This window comes from Trichechus manatus, unplaced genomic scaffold, assembly GCF_000243295.1.
Source record: "Trichechus manatus latirostris isolate Lorelei unplaced genomic scaffold, TriManLat1.0 scaffold00037, whole genome shotgun sequence".
Classification (NCBI taxonomy): Eukaryota; Metazoa; Chordata; class Mammalia; order Sirenia; family Trichechidae; genus Trichechus; species Trichechus manatus.
In genome coordinates this window covers 12,579,265-12,592,772 of record NW_004443973.1, presented here as the reverse complement: position 1 = coordinate 12,592,772, position 13,508 = coordinate 12,579,265, and the positions used below count along the sequence as shown (strand labels likewise).

At 36.2% G+C, this 13,508-nt stretch overlaps 1 protein-coding gene across 3 annotated transcripts in view; it reads left to right on the top strand.

Moving 5' to 3' along the window:
- The first annotated feature begins 2,985 nt into the window (after positions 1-2,985).
- The window catches only part of DYNC1I2 (dynein cytoplasmic 1 intermediate chain 2), a 62,739-nt gene continuing 52,216 nt past the window's right edge, over positions 2,986-13,508 (top strand). For 2 of the 3 annotated variants that reach the window (XM_004375520.2, XM_023730575.1), the window contains exons 1-3: positions 3,247-3,443; positions 5,426-5,542; positions 7,768-7,885. In XM_004375520.2, coding sequence (XP_004375577.1) covers positions 5,435-5,542; positions 7,768-7,885 — 226 coding nt within the window. In that variant the 5' untranslated portion in view covers positions 3,247-3,443; positions 5,426-5,434. Of the gene's footprint in view, positions 3,198-3,246; positions 3,444-5,425; positions 5,543-7,767; positions 7,886-13,508 lie in introns of those variants that run through there. The other variant, XM_023730576.1, reaches the window with a different exon arrangement.

Here is a 13,508-nt window from a genome sequence, read left to right as displayed (position 1 = left end):
AAGAAATAGAATGCTTGAAGATGGCTATCTTAGGCATTAGTGATCAGAAATGGACTGGTATTGGTCATTTTGAATTGGACAAGCGTATGGTCTATGTCATGGATTGAATTATGTCCCCCAAAAATGTGTGTATCAATTTGGCTGGGCCATGATTCCCAGTATTGTGTGGTTGTCCTTCATTTTGTGATTGTAATTTTATGTTGAAGAGGATTAGAGTGGGATTGTAACACCCTTACTAAGGTCACATCCCTGATCCAATGTAAAGGAAGTTTCCCTGGAGTGTGGCCTGCACCACCTTTTATTTCTTTAAGAGATAAAAGGAAAGGGAAGCAAGCAGAGAGTTGGATACCTCATACCACCAAGAAAGCAGCACCACGAGCAGAGTGCGTCCTTTGGACCTGGGGTCCCTGCACCTGAGAAGCTCCTCAACCAGGGGAAGATTGATGAGAAGGACCTTCCTCCAGAGCCGACAGAGAGAGAAAGCCTTCCCCTGGCAGTGACTCCCTGAATTTGGACCTTTAGCCTGCTTTACTATGAGGAAATAAATTTCTCTTTGTTAAAGCCATCCACTTGTGGTATTTCTGTTACAGCAGCACTAGATGACTAAGACAGTCCACTATGCTGGGAATAATAAATTGAAGAGGAACTGCATTGCAGTCATTTTCAACAAGAACATTTCAAGATCTATCCTGAAATACAACACTGTCAGTGATAGGATAATATCCATACACTTACAAGGAAGACAAGTTAATACGACTATTATTTAAATTTACATATCAATTACTAATGCCAACAATGAAGAAATTGGAGATTTTTACCAACTTCTGCAGTTTGATATTGATCAAACATGCAGTCAAGATGTATTGATAACTACTGGTGACTGGAATCCAAAAGTTGGAAACAAAGAAGGATCAGTAGTTAGAAAACAGGGCCTTGGTGATAAAAACGACACTGGAGATCACAAGATAGACTTCTGCAAAACCAACGACCTATTTACTGGAAATACCTTTTGTCAAGAATATTCATTCAACACATGGTAGGCAATCAATAACAAATTTTCAAATGAATAAATAAAAACTGTATATTAGGAAAGAAACATGAAAATATTTAGTTAAAAGCTCTCTGGAATTTTAGGTTATGGGATAAAGTCTTGGAATTTAAAGGGTTTTCTTTCTCTGAAATTCATTTCTGAGATAATATTTATTTTATACATACACAGAGCAAGACAAAGAAAAGATGGGACACAGACTTACAATTTGAATCCTTAAGGCTAATCCTAGACTTGGACAATATGCTTCCTGTCAGTTTTCCAGAACATAGAAAAAATATTGCTGTGGTGTTAGCTTTAAGTCATACCAAATAATGCTTTAAATTATTTAAACTTTTAAAAAAATGTGTCTCAACCGAAATATTTCTGGTAAATTCATATTCCAATAACCTTTGCTTTGTTTGTATACTAAAAAAATCTAACTGTGGAACTCATTTCTTGCTTCGCTTAGATTCTAATAGTACAAATGCTTTCTTTCTCAAAATTGAGAGAAAACCAAAATGCTGCCCAACTGCAACAAAATACTAGAGAAGCATTTGTTATACTGATTAGCATATTTTCATTTATATTTTGCCTAAGATGCCACGTGAAATCTCTTACCAGTTGCTTTCCAGTGATTCTGACTTCTAAAAATCCTATGTGGTTGTAAGTTGCCATCTGGCTGATTCCAACTCATAGCAACCCCATGTATGTTAGAGTAGAACTGTGCTCCTTAGGGTTCTCATGGCTGTGACCTTTCAGAAGCTGATCTTCAGACAGAGGCGTCTCAGGATGGGTCCCAACTGCCAACCTTTTGGCCATTAGTATGCGCCAAAAATTTCTTCACAGATGTGTAGTGTAATACAGAGGTTCATCACTGGAAAATAACCCTTTTTAAAATTCTGCCAACGTTCAGTCAAAGATCTTAAGACAACACATACAACACAGACTAGTGGACTTGAATACATTAAAGAGAGGTACTTTGAAGTTTCTCAGTGGAATCTTTTTTTTTTAATTGTGCTTTAAATGAAAGTTTACAGTTCAAGTTAGTCTCATACAAAAATTTATACACACACAGTTACGTGACCCTAGTTTCTTTCCCCGTACTATGACAGTGCACTCCTCCTTTCCACTCCGGATTTCCCGTGTTCATTCAACCAGCTTCTGTCCCTTTCTGCCTTCTCATCTCACCTCTGGACAGGAGCTGCCCATTTAGACTCATGTATCTACTTGAGCTAAGAAGCACACTCTTCACATGTATCATTTTATATCTTACAGCCCAGTCTAATCTTTGTCTGAAGAGTAGGCTTTGGGAATGGTTTTAGTTTTGGGCTAACAGAGTCCAGGGGCCATGTCTTCTGGGGTCCCTCCAGTCTCAGTCAGACAATTATGTCTGGTCTTTTTATTTGAATTTGAGTTCTGCACCCCACTTTTCTCCTGCTCCATCAGGGACTCTCTGTTGTGTTCCCTGTCAGGGCGGTCATTGGTGGTAGCCAGGCACCATCTAGTTCTTCTCTCAGGCTGATAAAGTCTCTGGTTTATGTGGCCCTTTCTGTCTCTTAGGCTAATATTTTCCTTGTGTCTTTGGTGTTCTTCATTCTCCCTTGCTCCAGGTGGGTTGGGACCAATTGATGCGTCTTAGATGGCCGCTCGCTAGCTTTTAAGACCCCAGATGCCACTCGCAAAAGTCAGATGCAGAACCTTTTCTTAACAAACTTTGTTATGCCAATTGACCTAGATGTACCCTGAAACCATGGTCCCCAGACCCCCGCCCCTCCTACTCTGTCCCTCAAAGTGTTTAGTTGTATTCAGGAAACTTCTTAGCTTTTGGTTTAGTCCAGTTGTGCTGAGTTCCCCCTCAATGGAATTCTGAAGGAAGAAGGCCTTGAAGTGAGAAACTGCACGGGTAATACACACTACATGTCCCAGCACACCCTGCGACTACCAGAGACTACGACTCCCAGAATGCATTGCCCGTTGCACGCTGATTTTCCTTTTCGCTGGGGCTTGTAGTTCTCCTGGGTCGCGTTAATCTTTACGGCGAGGGTGGTAGTTGCTTACCCATTCCAAGGTATTAGGCATAGTCTTCCAGCTTTGTAAAAGCTGAAATACCTAGTCCCTGGGCCAGCTCTATTCGTCGTCTCATTTATCGGGTTCTGCTTTACAACAGGTAAGTCACGGAGGTCCTACTGTTCTTCGCAGCAGAACCTTACCTTTTCCTTTTTTGAGCGACCTCGTTCTGGTGAATGTATTTGTCCCTAAGCTTTCGCCGTAGCAGCCGCCGCCCATCCCTCTTTGTGTGCACCGGGAAGCTGCGGAGCTGGTAGGGGCGACTGTTGGCGTTAGGGACGAAGGCAAACGGCGTTACCGGGAAGTTGCAGGCGGGCGGACTCTTCCTCATCCCGCCACCTAGCAAGTGGGTTGACTGTTCTTTTCTGAAGGCCTCCTGCCTGCTGTGTCCCACGCAGGAACTCGAAAGGCGGCTTGGCCGTTCCTGCTGACAGCTCCCCTTGGTCCGGTTTCGGAGATGAGAGGCGGGGAGAGCTGGGACCGGTGACTCACGGCGGCCGGGGGAGGGGAGCCCACTCCCTTCCTGCCTGGCCCTCAAGACGCGGCCTGGGGAGCCTCGAGGCTTGTCCGGCGCCATTGGCACCCTCCCCTAGATACTCTAGTCTGGACCGCGCCCTCTTGGCCTTGACCCAAGGGGAGAAAGTGGCTCCCCTTCGTCTTGTTCTGTTTTACAGATAAAGTCATTATAATCAGCGTTGACAGCGTCTTCCTTCACCTTATGTGTGTTGGAAAGTCTAACGTGGAGATTGTTGCAAAAAACTCCAGACTTTTTCTTGGAGTTTTAAGAAAGCGGACGTTTCAATCATGGAGGCTTCTGCCTCTCGGATAATGAGAAGGCCAGTCAGCTATGGTTCAGCAGGTTAAATTTTGTTGTTGGGCTTTGACAAAAATATATTTACTTTAATGTCAATTATACTTACTTTAATATCGATGTCAAAAGCATATCTGTTTTGCAATTGACACGAAACAAAAAATAATGTTCTTAAGCCAACATACAGTTATGTATGGAAGTTCTCTTTGAGAGCCGTTAATATGAAGCTCCTTAGAGATGTAGGAAGGGCAGAGTATAAACACATTCTCTTGTTTTTTTTGGTTTGTTCTACCAAATAAATCTTGGTAGATATTATACATATATTTAAAGAGCCTGCATGTCAGCTTTTCACATTTTTTGTTCATTTGAAAATTATCAACTTGTACATCAGTCTTTATGGAGTATTGCAACTGAAATTTCCTGTATGCATTTATTAGTAGATGGATTTTTCCCTCTTGACTAACTTAAGTTCATTCAAATTTTGTAATTGTGATTTATAAGATTCCCCTCTAACTAGTTTTCCAGAAGTTATTCTCCTATTTTTCGTGGTGAAAAGTATTAATACTTTAGTTTTACAGATGTAGACATTAAGAGAGTTTAATTATTATGTAATAAATCAATAATATGGAGAAGGTAACAGTTTCTGAGCTTCTTATTTATGCTCAGCCCCTAGACTATTTTTTCAATTCAAAAAAAAGTTAATTCATCATTTTTTCTTAAAACCGAGGATGAAGTAGTATTTATGTTGTATTTTGAAAGTCTGTTTGTAATTCTGTCTTAACCAGTATTCATTTAGCCATTTTCAGTCACTTTTAATGTTTAGAGCACTGGATGCTATGAAGGCAACCAGAATAACTAAAACGTGGTTCCTACTTTCAAGTAGATTACTGTCTAGTAGGATATTTCATGTGTGTTCACAAATAATTGTACTGAAAGTGCTATAGGAGGTGTAGGTAAGGTGTTATTGTGGAGAAAGAAAAAGTCATTTGATTTCATAGTTAATAATAGTATCTTTTGTGTTTTGCTTGTCCTTAATATTACTACTTACATGTCAATTTATAGGAATTTCTGTTTGACTTCATTGTTTTTCTCAGAATTTTTAGGAATGAATGCTAAACTTTGGCTATAGTTTTGATCTGTGTCATAGCTTAAGTTCTTAATGTCAGCCCATGTCTTCTGTTTTAAAGAGCTAGTTTTGACCTTTACCTCCAGTGCCCTAATATACTGTTATCAAAAAGCATTGAGGCATTGCGTTAAATTTTGGCATATGAACACTAAAGAGCTTAATATGTGCTAGGCTGTGCTCAGGTCTGGGTATTATTTATTTCTGACATACATTTGTTTATAATTTTTTTTAAGTCCATTATTTTAAAAGCAGAGTCTATACGCTCTGTTTAGATAGACCTCTTAAGCCTAAATGACCCTTGAGAGAGTTTTGTTTTTGTAGCATTACATTTTTTTTGTGTGCTGCTTTTACCAATGTAATGATTATTGTAAATGATTATATGTTTCTTAAGGTTCCAAACATGTCGGACAAAAGTGAATTAAAAGCTGAGTTGGAGCGTAAGAAGCAGCGGTTGGCCCAAATCAGAGAGGAAAAGAAGAGAAAAGAAGAAGAAAGGAAAAAAAAGGAAGTATGTTTGATTTTAAAAAATTAGCATAAAGTAGTTGGATTTTGTTTCAGATACTTATACCCTTATGTCATAATTTCAGAATAATAAAAAATCCAGCAGTTGTGACTGCAAGTATAGCACTATAGTTGTGTTATACTTGAAAGAAACCAGATATGTGGAAATGACAAAACTGGTAGATTAAAAGTTTTTTTTTTTTTAAGTGCATAAAATGATTTTATATAGATTGATGTGTTTCTAGGATTTGATTTATAAAAATTCAATTTACATATTTAGTCTTCTAGGAATATGTTTATTGTATAAGTATAGGGCATCTGCATTATAATAGCTCATAAGACATTGTATGTAAATCATAACTTAGTTTGGACCTTGAACTTTTTTGTCTGAATATTTTACTAGTCTAAACTGCTAGTAATTTGTCAGAATAGGTAATATTAATGGCAAGCAGAAATATATGTATAATAAACCAAGCCAAAACTGTTACTGTCGAGCTGTTTGCTACTCATAGCAACCCTAGAGGACAGAGTAGAACTGCTGCATAGGGTTTCTAGGGAGCAGCTGGTGGATTTGAATTGCTGACCTTTTGGTTAGCAGCCATAATTCTTAACCACTGCACCACCAGGGCTCCAATATATGTAATAGATGATTTAATAGTTTAGGGGATTTGTTCTTATCTCCGTTATCATGAATTAGTCATTGAAATATTTTTACTGAGTAGTAGGTTTGATAGTACCTTAAAGGTGGACCAGGTACTTCTATCTTCTGATTTTTAGCATAACCATTTTTTCATATACAGCAAATATTCATTGACTGTGAGCTAGGGCTGGAGATATTTTACTTGCTTCTATGGTGAAATGGGCATTTATTTCTATGGAGACTCTTTAGATAGATTTGTATACTTTTATCACATATGTTTTAAATGGCCATTGTAAAATAGTTTGTCCTAAGATAGTATGTCCTAGCTGACTTTAGTACTGAGCTTTTGTATAATGTGTTAATTATAAGAGCATTGGAGCTTTAAATTAGCTATTTAATTAAAAGCTAACTGATTCAGGTATGGTTCACACTGGCATAGCCATTCCAAAACAGCATTTGTAGCCTTAAACCCTTCAGTGCTGAGAACAAATTTGTTACTTTTTAAAGATGGTCACAGCATAAGTGACCTCTAAGAGATATCAGTTACATGATTACATAATTTAAAGTATGTAAAAACATTTTTAGAGATAATTTAATAGTATGAAACAGTGAATCTATTAACATACTATTGCATACATGTGAAAGGTCAACTTGACAACATAGCCTGTTTGGCTGTTTTGATGAATGTTTTTCTGATGACTTCTTTAAATTAAAATGGTGTCATAAAATACTATGACTTACAAATTTATCCTAGATAATTGTGTGAGTAATAATTGTCTAGTGGAAATAAGCATTTGAGGTGTACGTGTATATAAAACTTGTTCCTTGAAGCCTAAATTTTGTTTGAGATGTTTTGGATGATCTGAGGGCATTGAGATTTTTCTAGTGTAACTAGAAGATTTTGTTAAAACTGTAAATGACTGAAGTAAAAATTTTGATAAAATGTTTTGTGCTATGCAAAAGTAAATTTTAATTTTATTAAACCTAACCATATGTTTTTATTATCATAAAAATAAGACCTGTAGTTTAAAAAATAAAAACCTTTCTCCAGATGAATTTTTAACAAACATCCTCTACATAAAAGTTGCATGAATGCAGTTAAGAGTTCATACAGAAGTTTGAGGTACCCATACTTTCACAGCAAATCAAAGTGTCTATTTGAAATTTGTTACTGCTTAGGTAATTCTATCCCCCCCGTATATTGTGGTATTTCTGTCTAAGTTTTTGTGCCATTTGGGGAAGATTTCCACAATTCCTGAACAACAGATAGCAATTCCGTACTGTAATTAGAACTTGACTATACTTTTCAATTTATCTTTCAGGAAAAATTTTGTGGAAGCTCCTGGATTACATATAAAAATGATGAATTTAGTACATATCATTTGGAAATTACTTAGTAGAACTCTTGAGAATAGAATCTGTATCCAAACTAAGTTCACCCCCTAAAAGGACACAGTGTTAGTACGTTATTTAAAATAAATTTTATTGGAAACAGTGTAAGTGCTTACTGTTTCCAATAAAATTTAAAATAGTTTTTTGCAGACAGAAAATGTTTCATATGTAAATTTAAGTTTTTAACTTAAAAAATTTAGACTGATCAGAAGAAGGAAGCAGTTGCTCCTGTGCAAGAAGAATCAGATCTTGAAAAAAAAAGAAGAGAAGCTGAAGCATTGCTTCAAAGCATGGGGCTAACTCCAGAATCCCCCATTGGTAAGGATAATAATATATCCATTTATAAGAAATAAACTTATATTTTACTCAGCTGATCAGTAGCTGAGATGAGTTGACTTGATGAATTTTGCACCCTTTCCTCATTTGTGTCTCTTAAAATCATTAATCTTATAATTTATTTAGAATAGTTTTTTCAGATGTGCTAATACATCGTTATTTGGCTTGTTCAAAAGAGCGGCAGGATTAATTAAATTTGTTAACATATAGCAAACCACCATCTGACTTTTCTTGTTAAGTCAGTAATTTATTTCAACAAACATTTGTTGAGTAAGTTATGTGTGCCATACTGTGTTAAGTTCAAAGATGACTATGATTCCTGAATTTAACTCTGTATTCCTTTCTGTAGGTTAGAGAGAGGTAAAATGAATTGAAGTTCTTAAAGTATATTAGTAGTCAAAGGCATAGAAGTAGAAGGTGAGGCTTATAGCCTTCTGCTATTGGTAATATATTTTGGCAGTGATTTTACTTAATCTTGTTCTTTTTCTGGGTTATACCTTGTGGTAGCTAGTAAACCATAAAGCTGGAATAGTAGTAGTGGTACTGAAGACAATGTAGTTGTGTATCAGAAAGCATGAGGTGCTTAATTAAAATAGTTCTGTGCTGGCTGCTGTTAGATAATATTTTAGTTTGACATGGCCTTTGCCCTTCAGGGACCTAAAATTTCAGGTCTAGTTTGTGAGCTAATTTCATCGAGTCCAGGGGACAAATACTGGAGTTGGTAACTGCTGATTCTGTTGTGAAACTAAAGTATCACTGTCCTTAGAGCTGATATTTCTAAAAGGTTGAGCATGAAAAAGCTGTTCCTCTCATGGTGTGCTTCATTGTTACTGCTTTCAGCATATTTTCCTTTTCTTTATTGGTAGAATTTGAAGACTGAAATATATTAATTTTTATGTCTTTAGTTAATAATCTTATATTGCATATTGCAATTTAAAAAGTAAATAAACCAGAACACTTTTTTCGTGTTAAAAAAAATGCCCCAGTAACTACTAAACCAAGTCGCTTGTTATGTATAGCCTTTGCATGATCATTTTTTCTGTCCCTTTGGCTTTTGTTCTCTATTGTAGGATTTTTTTTTTCCTTTTCTTTTTAGAACTTCAGTTTCACTGAGTTACTTGCTGTTATTAACCATTAACTTATAAACCATTCGGGTTTTCACTTCTGTGAATTGCATATTCATATTTTTTGCCCATTTACTATTGGGTTTTTTTATCTTACTGATTTGTAGGAGTTCTGTTTATGTATTAGAGAGAACTTCTTTGCTTGTTTTAGTCTTCTTCAAAATACTTCTAGTCTGCTACCTGTTAACTCAATGTCTTTTTTTTTTTTCAATATTGGAGAATTCTTTTTTTGCCTATCATATTCTTTGTTGAACAGAATGAAGATTTTGATGTGGTCAAATCTACCAATTACAACCCCTTTCTTGTGCTTTTTGGTTTTAAATTTTTTAAAAAAGAAATCCCTTTCTACCTTGAAAACATAAATATATTCTCCTACATTTCATTTTATTAGTTTTATAGTTTTCCCCTCCACATATAGGTATTTAGAATATATTTTTTAATATAGTGTAAGGTAGGGATCTGACTTTTTCTCCGTATAGTTAGCTGATTTTCTCAGTACCATTTATTAAATATAAATAGTCCATCTTTTCCCTCAATGATATCTGATGCCAACTTTGTTACACATTCACCCAAACCAAACCTGTGGCCGTCAAGTCAATTCCAACTCATAGTGACCCTATAGGACAGAATAGAACTGCCCCAGAGGATTTCCAAGGAGCAGCTGATGGATTCAAACTGTCGACCTTTTGGTTACCAGCCATAGCTCTTAACCAGTGTGCCACCGGGGTTCCTTGTTATACATTAAGTTCCATATATTCACAGGTATTTCTGAGTTCTATATTCTTGGTATTGTTCTGTTTGCCTGATTCTAAACTATTAATCCAGTGTTTTAATTACCGTGGCTTTGTGTTACCCCTCATATCCAGTATAGGAAATCTCATTCCCCCTTCTTCCATTCCTCATTTTGAAAATAGCCTTAGATTCACAAGCATTTTTTTTTTCCCAAAAAAATTAGTTTTTAAAATTTTCTCCCCATCTTCCTGCACCATGTATTTTATTTAGTTATTATGTGTTTTTAGTTTTTTTAAATCTAGAACATCTTCCATACACATACTACAGTTTGCCACATGACATCTATTTGTTGAACAGAGTTGGCCAGTTCCAATTGCTCTGTAGAATATCCCTCCTCCTGGATTTGACTGATGATGGTTTCCTCACATTTAGCTTGTATCTTTATTCCTTGTATTTCCTCTAAACTGGAAATTAGTTTTAACTTGAGTAACTTCAGGCTGAACATCTTTGGCAAGAACATCTCATAGTTGATGCTGTGTATTTCATATTGCATCACATCAGTAGGTATATTGTTTGGTTGTCAAGCTGTTAGTGATGCTAGATTGATTACTGGGTTGTGATTATAACAAATCTCTCCATCATAGTCACTTTCTTTTTTTCTTCTGTTACTCTCTAGCAAGTAATACTTTAGCACCATGTGAATATCCATTTGTCCATTAACTGTCACCTAATAGTTTAACATACATTGATGATTCTTATGTAAATCAGTTTTTTAAATTAGGAATTGCAGATTCATTTTTATAATTCCATCATTCTTTCTACATTTATTGGTTGAAATTCTTCTGTAAAGAGGAGCTTTCCCTCAATAACTGGGGCTATTTGGTTATTCTAAGTGCATTTCCTATTAGAAAAGCAGAAGAAATGCTTAATGTTTTTCACTTTAATTTCCAATATCACCTCCAGTGGTAGCAGATGAGCTTTCTTGTTTATTTTTTAAATATACTGATAAATTTGATTAGCTAGTATTTTATTTAAGATTTTTGCATATATACTCACAAGTGAAATTTGCCTATAGTTTTCTTTTCTTGTACTGTCTGTGTTCAGTTTGGCCATCATGGTTATGGTTTTAAAATAAATTGGACAGCTCTTCTTTTTTCTATTTTGTAGGATAACTTGTGAAAGATAGGTGTTGCCTGTTCCTTAAAAATTTGGTAGAATTCAACTGTAAAACTGCCTAGGATTGGGGCTTTTTTCCCTAGGGAGTATTGGAGAGAAGGAAATAGTCACCATTTCAGTTTTTTTTTTTAAATGATTACAGTCTATTCAAGTTTGCTGTTTATTTTTGTATCACTTTTTTAAACAACAGCAGCAAAAATAAACATTCTGTCTCATAGTTTCTGCAGATCAGGACTTTGGGAGCAGATAACTGAGTGGTTCTGGCCCAGGGTCTGTCATGGGATTGAATTCAAAATGCCAGTCAGAGCTGTAACCATCTACAGGCTTGACTGAGGTTAAAGGATTTGCGTTCAAGGTGGCTCACTCACATGGGTGGCAAGTTGATGTTAGTTGTTAGTGGGAGGGCTGAGTTCCTGTCTGTGTGGGGCACTCTACAGATCCACTTCAGAATCCTTGCAACATGTCAGCTGGGATCTCCGAGATTGAACAGTCCAAGAAAGAGCCAGAAGGAAGCTATCCTTTTTATGACTTCCCTTGGAAGTCACAAAGCATCACTTTGCCATATTCTATCCATTGGAAGAGAGTCATTAACTCCAGCCTATATTCCCAAAGAATTTGTGGACTCTTTTAAAACCACCAAAGTATTTTACAACAAATTTATAGTTCTCTTCATATTTTGAGATGATTTTTTTTTCTTTTAATATATTAATATGAAGGCTTATGTTGATAGATTTTCTAATATTAAAAGCAAGTTTACATTCTGGGATAATCCCAACTTGATTATGAGATATTATTTTTCTTATATATTGCTGGATTAATTTGCTATTATTAGGAATTTTTCATCTGTGGTCATAATTTTATTTTACTGACTCTTCTCTGGTTATGTAAAATGAGTTGTAGGGTTCTCCACCTTCTATTCTCTGGAGAGATTGTATAATTTTGGAGGTATTTATTTCTTGAACATTTGTTAGAATTTTCATATAAAATCATTCAGGCTCTTGTATCACTTTTGTCATTTTATTTCTTCTAGAAATACATCCATTTCAACTGTTTTCAATTTATTGGCATATACCAAAAAACTCAATCTGTTGCTGTTGAGCCAGTTCCAACTCATAGCGACCCTATAGACAGAGTAGAACTGCCCCATAGGGTTCCCAAGGAGCCACTGGTGGATTCGAACTGCCGACCTTTTGGTTGGCAGCCAGACACTTAACCACTGCACCACCAGGGCTGCAAAGAACGTATAATTGGCTCTTTTGCCTGTGTTCTTGTCTGTCTGCTTTTCTTTAATTTTTAATTACAATGAAATATATACTTCCTATACCTGAGAGTATGTTATTCAGACATATGAAGAAGTGTAGATTACAGTAAAACAAACAAAAAAATGAGGTTGAAATTTAGTTAGAACATTTCCTCAAAACTATGGCTTTGATTTACTGGTAAATGCTAGTTATGATACTTGTGAAATGTGCTTTTTTGGTGCCCCATAATGTGTAGGACTTTGATGTACATAGATGGGAAAGGAAAGAACTTTTCAGGCAAAAGGAAAGTAAACAAACACATGATGGTTGGAAAGGTTAAGATGTGCTCAGAGTAATAGCAAGTGATCCACTTTCACTGGAGTACACAAGGTACAGGTGACAGTGAGAGGAGAGAGAATACTGGAGATGTAGGGTGAGGCTGGATCTTGGAATAACTACTAGGAGATCACTTAAAGGTTTTTCACCCTGGAAAGTGATATGATCAGAGCTGTTCTTATCAGTCATAACCTTTTCTTTTTCTGTAAGCTTTTTTTAAAAAAAAAAAAAAATTTTTTTCATGACCGTAATTTGATTATAAAACTAATATGGAATAAATATATAATCTAGATTCAGGTAAATTGAAACATGCCATAAATTTGACTCTCGTTTGAGCCAATTAGAACAGTCCAAGATGTCTGCTTTCTGAAACTCAGATTTTTAATATTTAATTATTCTAAATGTCTTTAGTTTATTCATTCATTGATTTTACAGATATTCATTGAACACCTTCCTATAAACCAAGCTTGGGGATGGACTACTGAACAATACAGACAAGGGTTTTGCTCTTTTGGTGCTTACATTCTAGTAGGGAAGATAGGTACTCATGATGATGTGATAGAGTGTTTCTACCATGGACAACATTAGACAGGGTGTTTCAGGAAGACTTCTTTGAGAAGGAGACTTGTGAAGTGAAACCAGAATGACCAGAAGGAGCTAGCAATCCAGAGGTTGAGGGGAACAACATTCCAGGTAGAAAGAACAGTGAATACAAAGCCCCTGAGAAGTAGATCTTGGCTTTTTAGTTAGGCCAGTTTGGCTATATCATAATAAGCAAGAGAGAGAACGGAAATATGAGATGTAGGCAGAGGCCAGATTATGTACATCCTTGTATGTAAGGAACACTGGTGGTGCAGTGGTTAAGTGCTCGGCCACTAACTGAAAGGTCAGGAGTTCGAACCCACCAGCCATTCCATGGGAGAAAGATGTGTCAATCTGCTTCTATAAAGATTTTATAGCCTTGGAAACTCTGTGGCGCAGTTCTCCCCTGTCCTG